Source organism: Mesitornis unicolor, unplaced genomic scaffold (genome assembly GCF_000695765.1).
Source record: "Mesitornis unicolor isolate BGI_N332 unplaced genomic scaffold, ASM69576v1 scaffold1110, whole genome shotgun sequence".
Lineage (NCBI taxonomy): Eukaryota > Metazoa > Chordata > Aves > Mesitornithiformes > Mesitornithidae > Mesitornis > Mesitornis unicolor.
In genome coordinates this window covers 1,082-12,143 of record NW_010158745.1, presented here as the reverse complement: position 1 = coordinate 12,143, position 11,062 = coordinate 1,082, and the positions used below count along the sequence as shown (strand labels likewise).

At 41.0% G+C, this 11,062-nt stretch overlaps 1 protein-coding gene across 1 annotated transcript; it reads right to left on the bottom strand.

Annotated features, from left to right (window-relative positions):
- Window positions 1–1,388: 1,388 nt before the first annotated feature.
- Window positions 1,389–10,831, bottom strand: SCPEP1 (serine carboxypeptidase 1). The gene is made up of 12 exons (XM_010184333.1): window positions 10,757–10,831; window positions 9,744–9,833; window positions 8,702–8,857; window positions 8,155–8,229; window positions 7,885–7,957; window positions 6,870–6,907; window positions 6,557–6,685; window positions 4,966–5,050; window positions 4,033–4,146; window positions 3,261–3,398; window positions 1,578–1,741; window positions 1,389–1,454 (listed from the first exon to the last, which is right to left on the bottom strand). Exons 1-12 carry the CDS (start codon window positions 10,829–10,831, stop codon window positions 1,389–1,391), a joined length of 1,203 nt encoding a protein of 400 aa, XP_010182635.1.
- Between the last annotated feature and the right edge of the window lie 231 nt (window positions 10,832–11,062).

Sequence of the window (11,062 nt, the reverse complement as noted above, 5' to 3'; positions counted from 1 at the left end):
GATGAATTAGATTAGATATACTGCATTTATTGAAAATGCATAAAAAAAAATAAATCTGTGTTTGCATTGCTAAAATTCTCATGACCACAGTTCAAGCAGAGAACACAGAGAAGGAAAGCAACTATTAGGTGCCAAGACTGCAGTTGCTGGGTGATTGCACGTGTGTTTACATAGCATTATGCCTCAGCCCTTGCTAAGCCAACACTATCAGACATTTCATGACAGTTTCAGTTGCTGGAGTAATTGAGGGGTTGCTATTTATTTAGGGTTCTGACAGCTGGAAGAAGCTGTTGTGCCTCCTATCAGGCACTAATAAACAACCGTCACTTTGTGCTCAACAGCAGAAGTCAAACGATGTCTGACCAAGACTCCTCTTGTGTGTACTGTATAAGAAAAATGTTTTAAAATAATAGGTCTCTGCAAGACTTACAAAAAGCTCTAGAAAAAATATGGATCAAGGATTGGTTGTAGCTTGTATATCCTTCTTTTAACACTGCTATTGTCTTTCAGAATTATGCTATTATTGCTCAAACAATGCACTCCTTTCTACTCTCCAGGCTAAGCTCAGAAGGTTGTAAGAGGCTCCTGTCAATTAAACTCTCTTCTGTACAAGAGGAGGATATGAGCAGGGCTCCTGCTTCAGCATCCATTCAGGAAAGCAGGCGTTCCTGCTGGATTATTAAGGCAAAGTTTGGGAAATGGTCATTAAAGAGAATGAAAACAAGAAACAAACGATCAGATGAAAAAGGTCAGATCCTCCTGGGGGGACCAGGAGGCAGTGTTTTTCTCTCTCCATAACAAAGGAAGCCTTAAGAATCCTGGATCCTAACTCAGGCATCTCAGGAAGATGAGATGGGCTGTGATTCCTCTAGGGTAGGTCCTCTATCCTGGCATCTCCATGTCTTCAGCTTGAAATCCCAGCCAGGTGACTCAGGCAGAGGCCTGACGACAAAGGAAGGAACATCCCACGGACTCATGAAACAGGTTAGCTCTCTGAGAGGAACAAACAGCAAATCTACCAGGACTCAAACCAGTTTTAGCCTCGGTGTGTGAACAGACAAGAGAGCATTCAAGGAAAGGCAGCTTTTTACAAAAATCGCAAAATCCTTCCAAGTTAAAGACAAAGGCTCAGAGCCAGTTGTTTATGACAGTGGACTTCCCTCTGGAAGAGTCATTATGAACAGTGTTAAGGCAGCAAATCACAGCTTACAAATTCCAAAGCAACAATTCATTCAAGGAAAAAAATGCCTTTCCATATGTGCTCGTACACATTATCAGCAAGATCAGAGAAGTTGTGCATCCAAGTGGCCACTGCTCCTCCTGTGGACTGACATTGTGCAAGAACGCTGACACTTGGCAGGAAGCCATACCAGCTGGCCTCCCTGTCCCTAATGCTGCTGTTGGGTCACCATCCTGACCATCTTCAGTGCCATGTCCCCTTGATCAGATGGTACCTAGCACAGACACAAGAGCACATGGTAAGCAGCTGCTATAAGGAAGCAGACAGCAAGTGTATATGCATCTTCAGTTTTCTTGCTCATAATGGTGCATCCCACTCAAAGAAGAATATTATTTACCATGTGCCCAGCCTTAAGAATCCAGAAGAAAGCAAAGTTCTCATAGGCCTTGTAGAAAGCAGCTGTCTCGGTGGATTCTGGAGACACGTAGAGTGCCTTCCACCTTTTCTGGTTGAACTGGTCCAAATTAGGCCATTTCAGTTTCCGGATCCATGCCTCCTGGCCTGTTAGAGATAAGAGATATGCTCGATTACCGATACTGGTACAGCAACTTGGGTGTCCCAGTTCAGCTGGATGCCCACTGTGCTGAACACCAATACAGCAGAGTTAGCAGAAAGACTTTTGTGTGCCGACTCTAAAAACAATTTTGCTATGCCAAGGCAAATGACTAAGGCCATGTTCAGGACAAGCTAAAACGAACCAATGGAGGGAGAAGGCAAAAAGCAAACAGTGAAGAGGCATGTGAATGGACTTATGATTGCACAAGCTGAACACGTGCCTCTTAAAGGTTCTGCAGTCCTAAGAATTCTGACATACTTTTTTTATGCTTTACTCCTCAAGCACCTTGAAAGTCTTGCCATGGAGCAGGATCAGCCAAGTCCTCCTCTTGGAAATCAGAAGAGACACTGCCTTTTGTTACAGTGGCTCATCAAGATGATCCTGGAAAAGCTTTCTGTTTTCAGATGCCTGATAGAGAAGGTGGAGGTCAAGAGAGCAAAAAGACCAGTTCCAGGACATCAAGGGGGTCTAAGCTTTAGCTTACCTCCGAACTACTGGAAGAATTTACATGTTAACAGCAGCTCAGTTCTAGCTCAAAATGTGATAGACTGCAGCTCCACTAACTGCTAATCTGTTTTGACAGCCTAAATACTCTGTTTCTCGATTCGTTGATTGCTATGTTGATCATGAAGGGTATCTGAACATCTAAGTGGGCAGAGACAGACAAAGGATAAAGCCTTTCACAATATAGGAAGATGTTTGCACAGTCTGTGACTGCAGACTATTTTAATCAATAGGAAAAGGTGAATAGAAGAGAGCACGTCAGTCTGGCAGCATGAGGCATTCCAGCAACACTTGCCCTGGCTCTCAACCTGCCACTTGATCCAGCCTACATCTTGCAAGCAGCCAGGGACAAACAAAGCCCTTGAAGTGGCCAAGACCTGCAGGTGCCTACACAGGTTGCTGAGCAGCAGATGTGAACACTCCTCAACTGCACCCTCCCTGATTAATTACCAACACCCTTGTTCCACCTCACCTGGCACCATGCTCTCTGCTGCAGGCCACTCTTAAGGCTGACCTGTACTGTGCACAGATCTGTAGCAACATACAGCCTCTAACACAAACAACAGGATCTTTGAGGCACAGCAGAAGAGAAGATAATCTCCATGTAGTTTTTAATGTATCTTCATTTCTGAATGAGCGTACATATACATATGTATGTGTCTATCCAGAAGAAATGAGTGAGTTATTAGCTACCTACTTATTAGCTTCACTGAAACAAACAATTGTTGATGTTGCAGATCCATTTCCCAACACTATAATAGAAGTAAAAGGAATTGCCTCTCTCAGAGGGATGTGAACATACTAAAAGCCGCTCATTTATGACTGTAGTATTTCAGCATTGCCAGTTAGGTGGGAGATTTGCACAGACAACTGGGGAGATCCAGGTACCAGTATTACTGGCAACTTCACACCCTACTCAATACATGTTCTGTTCCCAACCCCAGTAAAGTAGTCCCTTACCCATGGTGTCAACAATGAGATCCAGCTGCCCATTATAGACTGTAACATTGACATTGGCTGCTAAAAGCTGATCAACAATATCAATGACTGGTTTCATGAAGTCCTCAACCATGTTCTCAAAGACGTCTCTTGACTGACCTGGTTGGAACCAGAAAGAAGAGATTTTAACTGATGAAGAATGTCATTTCCAAGCTGGGACAGAAGCAACTGGCTAAGAGTTCTAAAATGCAGTTCACAGCTGCATTAAAAAAAAAATTTAAAAAAAATCAGTGCTAGCTCAAATCATCAGCCAGTGATTTAGGGTAACTAAAGAGAACCAGAAAGCAGTCATGCTCTCACTGGAGCTCACGCACAGCATTGTAGCTTCTGGCTCCAATTGTACATGGATCAGTCCTTCAAGCCTTCTTTTCTGTTTTACTTCCTCCCCTCCACACTATGCAGCATTACATGATAGCAGGTTTCTGGCCAAAAAAAACCTGATAGGAATTTCGGCAAGACTGCATGAAAGACAGAAACCACCTGCTGAGACACAGAGGATCTTCTTCATCCCCCTGTAATTTTAGCTGCCTGGCTAAAGATAAATATCAGCAGCAGAATCAGACCCGTATGTGCTCCCATGGGCCTGTCCCGTTACATGCTCATTGCTGAGAACAAGTCCTCTTCTTGGGCTCAAGGACAATGACAATTTAATGTGACTGTTTACTACAGTAAAGTACCTTCCTACAGACTGCAATACTGTAAAGGGCAATGATGATAGCAGACAAGAAAGTACCTCCCCATTTCACACAGTCGGGAATAATTTTTAGCTTCTCCCTGATGGGTCCATTCATCAATTCCTTTAGGCTGTCCTTATGCATATTTTTGACATGGCGTTGGTAAAGTCCTACTGAAAAGGAGAACGCATTTTGATTACTGCCACATTTAAGACTGTTATCTTGTAGATAGCAATTTTCAGTGTTATAGTCATGGCCAGCAAACTCTCTTCTAATGAAAATTCAACACCACAGAGAGAGATTTGCTTACTTTTACTAGAAGCCACTCGTATCAACCCTTATTTAGGTCAGGGGATGATATGGGAAGAGCCCAACCATCCATTTCTACTTTTGCCTAATGTGGAACTTTCTCAGGGAACCAGCTTCTGCTTTAGCCTCTTGGTACAGACACCATTTCTTCTCCTCAACAGACCCATTATTTTTGAGCCACAAAGCCTAACTTTCAGGAGTTAACTGTGCCATTCACCTTCATGTTGAAACCAACAGAAAGAAATAAAGAGCTTGAAATAAATTCTATACATCAGTTTTTCCCATTGATGCATAAACATAATGGAACAATAAACTCTAATCAGGCTGTTTATACTATGAGATATTTTTGTGTCCTAGCTTGAAGGCAGAAATGAAAGACGCTAAGAGGAAGTAACTTAAAGGTCATAAAACTATGTTGCAATTATACTGACTACTTCCTTGGAGTAATTTGTGCAGGATGTATAGGTGGAGGCGTAATTTATAGAAGGGTTGTTCCACATTCCTATTTATCCCTGTTTATGCAAGGGCAAACAAGTTCTGCTCAGGAGAACATCAATATCCTTTGGATCTGAAGGCCCCGTTTTAAGGATGTGCTAAATTGAGGCTGTTCCCACTATCAGAGTTGAAGGTACATGAATGCAAACACAGGGCCTCAAAAGTTCAAGTACTTAAATACAACTTACTGAGATGGAGACTTTCTTGTTCATCTAATCTCATTTCTGGGACGTCCTTAGTCATGATGTTATAAAAGTTCACATTGTCTGTGTTCTGAAAACACAAGAAAATTTCAGTAACACTGTAACAAAACCACTTCTCAGATATGAGGAACAGTCTCCTCTGAAAAAAAAAAAAAAAAGGAGGTAAGTAAATTTTAAGTAAAGGACTCTGATTTGCCACTTCACCTACATGTTAGGAAGGCCTTATGGAAGTTAGGAAGTTTTTAATGGAAAAAACTTTGGTCTACTTTTGCTTTGGAAAGAGTTTTCTCAAGTCCGTATTGTTCACAGATGGGTTGTGCCAGAGGTGCTATTTACTTCTCTGAAACGGATGTGAAGCTACAGGAAGCCTTACACCCTACAAATGACTGCAGATTCTCATTACTCATTATAGAGTTGCAATGCCAGATGATGTTTTCAGGTAGTCTCTTCTGCTAGATCTAGTCTAGCCTGATGCTGTTTCTTGCTTGGCACCCCACCAGCCCTACAACCCTTCAAAATTTTAAATGCTTCCTTGAGAACATGGTGATAGGTACAGCCACCCCTCTTTTGGAACTGCTGACATCTGGACAAGTATTAGGAGTGCCAGCCCTGATGCAGACTGCCTGCATCCAAAGGACAAGTGTGATCCGTGTTGCCATTAGAGAAGTTACCCAAGATTCCTGAAGCCCTGCTTTATTCAATTTTTGAAGCTTTAAAATTCTGATGTATAAGGTCAGAAATCAACTCACAACAGCAACTGTAGAAGAGCTGAAGCATCTGCACTCTGACAGCAATATCACAACTGAGAGGAGAAGACAAGCAGACTTGAAAAGAAAGGCAAAATGGGAACCACAAGTTCCTTTCAAACATTAAGAAGTGAAACCAACCATGTGCAAGGCACTCAGTTATGAAACAAAACAAAAGAGCACAAAAACGAAGCAGCTCCAGATTAGTCTTTCAGTTTGATGAAACCAGAGCCTTACTTGTACTAGAAAAAACACAGGGGAAAGTGAGACTTTTGGAACAATTCTTCAACAGGAAAAACAAGAGCAAATCTGTACCTATCTGCTAAGCTGGAACTTGCTAATTAATACGTGGTAACCCGCAGGACATAACTTGAGGTTCCTTTCCATCCTATGCACCCATTGTAGATCTTTAAATAGAGATCTGTGCTTAACTTGAAATTTCTATCTTGCTGGATGCAGTTTTCAATAGTCAAAGCAAAGCTTTCAAGGAGACATAGGTCATTTAAGTTGAAACTGGGTTCTATAGGAATGAATGGGATTAGTTGCATGCTAAAAATTAAGCATCTACTTAAGTGATGTGTCATATTGAAACCTTGATGCAATACTACAAGCCCATCTGGGTCACCCTGCCTGCTGCCTCTCACAGTCACACAGTAGTGCACAGCAAACAAACAGCACTTTTACATCAGCACTGGAATAAAATGGCAAAAAAGACCGGGCAGGGGGGTGGAGGACTCATGTCAACCCAGTGCTCACAAAAAGGATAACCTGAAACTGTGTGCCTCCCCAGGTACCAGTTAGTTATTAGTGCTGGTCAAAGAAGATCTCACCTCTTCAATGACTTCTTCAGCCTTGCCCCAGAGCTCAGTGGCCAGTCCATATTGATTTTTGTTTATTGCATCCATTATTTCTTTGGCAACAGCAGTCACCTCTGCTAGACCGTTATCATCAAGGAGAGACTGGAAGACAAACACAAAGGAGGGCAGCTTTAATTATAATTTCACATTAATTTCTCACTAACAGCCTCCATGCATTTAAGGTTTTATTCTGGTTAAGAGCTAACCTGAAAAATCAACATCCATTTATACAATATGGCTGTACGAGTAATAATGAGGTGAGGACAGAGTTTAAGAAGGTACTTACAGTGCTGTAAAGATAGGGCCCCCAAGACAGCACAGAATCTAAAGAAACAGAACAGATTTCAAACATCTAAGTTCTTGACATACTATTTCCTTTACTTTTCATTTATTGTAGCAAGAATGATTGTGACAAAAGTACCCAGAGATTAATTAATCAGTAATAACGTACTGTCAGGTCAGTTTAGCCCAAAGGTTATGTACTACAGAGCAGGCTCTTTACAAATCCCGAGAACCAATTAAAGCATTGCAACACCATTAGCACCCTAAATGTTAATCAGTGAAATTTATTTAAAGCAACAGACATGTTCTTACCAAAATGTTCTCAACACTGCTAGAACATGGGGAGACAAGTGAATGGGCACTGTGTAAACCGATCTATTTGCAAAAGTTACAGTGGAAAAAGATCTAGCTATAAAACAGATCTGTTTTATAAAAAGTTTGTTTGTAAGGTCTCAAGGATCAGCTGATGGGAGACAGACAGGAGTCTGCTTGGTATTGTCCATGCTGCAGAGACTCTGTGAACCCTGCCCTTGCAAATCTCATTCAAGGACTACAGGTCCTTTAATGTGTCTTTTTTTGTCTTCCACAGACGTACACCCTATCTCTTCCAGGTCTGTGATCATATCAGTTACTCAGCCCAAGGTCATCTTGGGAAAATAAGAAGAAAACCTCATTTGCAACCCTGTGAATCATTTGGTGGCCACCTTAAGTGCAGTACTTTTACCAAAAAACCTCAGTCTGTAGAGATGTGTAGGGACTTCTCACCACCACTCTACTTCAAATGCAAGTATGCTCCTCACCGACTTTTCATGATCTAGATACACTCTAAAGGTAGATTCTTCAATCACCACTTGCAATGTTGAAGTATTTCTTTCTGATTTAACAGAATCACTAGACATTTAATTCATTTAAAGCTGGGCTGGCATTTTTGACTCTAGGTACCCATGGAATGATAAAAATACCCACAACAACAAAACAACAACAACCACCCACTCACAGTCTGAGGATTTTAAACGTACCCAAAGGAGAAATCCATGAGTCTCCAAGAGCAGCTCCTTTAAAATTGCACTTTACGGTCCCTTTTTGAACAGCCTTGGTGAATAAGAGGAAAAACAAACAAAATAAAAAAAAAACCTTTTAGTTGGATATTTGTGTCTCTAGAACCAGTTTTAAGTGAAAAAAATAAGCAGCAGTCTGAATTAGGCACCAGGGACAGTGTATTCCAGGAAACATAAGTACTTGCAGAACACCACATTTTAAAGTAAAAACTACATCCTCCAACTACTTACGTCGTGCAGCTCTAAAGCAATGCCAGCAGCCATTTTACCTCCGTAAGATTCAGAAAATATGTAGAATGGGATGTTCTGGAATGAGAGAAGCCACACAGTGAACCCGCTGGGCTGAGGGCAGAAAATACCTCCAACTGTCTCCTACAGTCCCCAGAACCCAGGCACTCATGTTCACCTCTTGCTACCAAACACTGGAGATTTGTCTGATCGTAAGCTGCAGATAAGACTTCCGTAACATCTTGGTGTAATTCCCGGGGGAAGTTTTGAAGCAGGCACTTCAGTATTTTGCAACTAGAAACAGCCATGATCCTATATGCCTATCGATTGCACGATAGACAATAATCCATCAAACTGCTGATTTAACCAGCACCAAGTTTGAGATACCACTTCTGAAATGTGGGAAGGGTTATACCTGCACTGACTCCCACCAAGCGCATGCTATGTAGTTGCAAACACTGCCCATCTGGAAGGCTCTTCACTAATTCCCTTTGAGATCTTTCAAAAGCAAATTAAAATATCATTCTAGCCAAGAACTCAAATCACTTACCTGGAATTCTGTTCTACACGTGAAGAATTCTCTAAGAAAAACCATCATATCAGAAACTACTGTGGTAAGGTTTTTGGCAAACAAGCTGCAATCATCCACATAACTGAATCCAGCGCCCACAGGATTATCCACAAACAGGATACTGGCTGCCTGCAACTGTACAAGCAGAAAGAAGGTTTGTACGAAACCTCAGTTCAGCAGCAACGCAAACCTTAGTTTTGATGGCACAGATGTTTCACTGAGCCACCAAATCTCCAGCCCTGAAAGAGCTCATAGAAAAATTAGGTATGAGTCCAGGTGAGACTTGTCTATCAGAATGTAAATAAAAGGGTTTTACTTTTGGGTTGATGGGCTTCTGTGGAATTGCTATAGCAAATGCTGTAGTTGTATAATTGCATGTGTACAAATAAAAATCAATAGATCAGCACACAGATAGCTAGCATCACTCAAAGCAGTGACGCTCACAAAGAAAGAAGTACAATATAAGGTCTTTCAACTTGCAACCAGAAAACCATAAAAAAAATCCAAGTGATCTAAGGGTAAATCACTCATACAGATCTAGGGAACTCCAGAGCAGTTAAAATATTAGCAGCTTAGAGCACAAATACATGCAATTGAATAAACTTCCACCTTCATAGGCAGCTGTAATTTGTTTTCCCTTGAAGGCCATACCAGACTTGTAATTACTAACCATTGGTTACAGACTGCCAACCACCCAGAAAAACCTCTATGTCTGTACGCAAAGAAGCTACGATCCGAAATAACATCTTGCTGAACTTCCCTGCTCTGTTTCCCAGACATCTGCGATTTACAAACTCATAGAAGCCCACACGTATTCCATCAAATCAAATTAACAGGTCTATTCAGTTCTTAACGAGGATATTAATATAAAACATTTCATTACCCACACTATTTTAAGATTAAATATCATAGCTGTACTGAATTTTAGATGACAACTGTTCTGTGATGATAGCAATCATTTCCTTACAGAAGGAACAAACATTCTGCAACCAGTAATTAGAGGCCGAACTCTCTACTATACCCAGGTTGTATTTCTTGGTTTCATTTCCTTGTCTAACGGACCAATCTCTTCAAAGTTCCCAAATCCACAGCCTGAAGCTCCTGGACCTCCCTGTGGGGAAATACCAAATGACGAAGTTAAAAGGCAGCATGGTACAGATATGACAGGACAAAAACAAAAGCAAGACAGTAAGTAGAAGATTGTCATTTTTTTTTTAAATGGCTTTTGCACTACATGTTAATTTGCAAAGAAGTCTCTTCCTTGTCTTTCATTGTGTACATGTGCCATTTCTGAAAGCAAGAATTTAAACAGAGAAGCAATTACCAACATGTGAAAGCATCTAATGAGTTGCATGCTATGTGAGTGCAGTCTGAAAACCCTTCCCCTTATTTCCTTCATACAGAATGCAAAAGTTAGCTATCTACAGAGGTTTGCAAGTCATTAGTTTTATCTGCATGTACAGCATGTGCATTTCACTCAGAAGAAATAACCCAGAACAAAAAAGACCAAGTCATCAAGTGATTTTATTCAACATTAACTTCTGAGAGGTACTGCTGTAAGGGATGTGGAGCACACACCACTGCCTTTTATCAAACTCTGATTGCATGGGACCAATCTCTAAACAATCAGAGTCTCTCTTACATGTTTCTATTTAGAAATCTTTCTAAATGTCTGCTCATTTTATCTACTCTCTCTCTAAACATTGTTTAGACTGTAAGCTCTTCAGGAGAAGAGCTGTGATGTTACAAATGTACTTGTAATGTCTGTCACAAAAACCACGACTGTTGTATGAAAGATAAGAATGACATCTATTTCTGCAGTTTAACTTGATGGAAGGTGAGCAGTTGAGAGCACTTCACAATTGCAAAGTGATATTTTCATTATTTCTTCCTAACCTGAATACCTCACTCAAGGTGAATCATTTAGAATCAGACAATTTTGAATCCCATTTCTGCAGAGCTGTAAGATACCCATCAGACTGAACCAGGCATAGGTGGAAAGCTATTGTTTAAGTGTCTTTCACCAAACCTTACCTGAAGCCACAAGATGAGAGGTAATTGTGTGAAGTCTTTCGTTGGGTTATTTGCATAGTAGAGCCACCAGAACATGTGGGCCTTACTTCGAACTTGCACATATCCCCACAGCTCTTTGGGCTCTTGGGATTGCCTCAGAACTGCACCTTGGAGGGGAATAAAAATAAAAGTCAGCTAAGTAAAAAGGCTCAGCTTTCAGCTAGTCACCAGATTTGTTCCAAAACATTACATTTCAGTCTTGGGTGTGATAATTAAAAGTGCTTCCATTAAAAAAAATTACTATAAGAAACCTGCCTATACTTACAC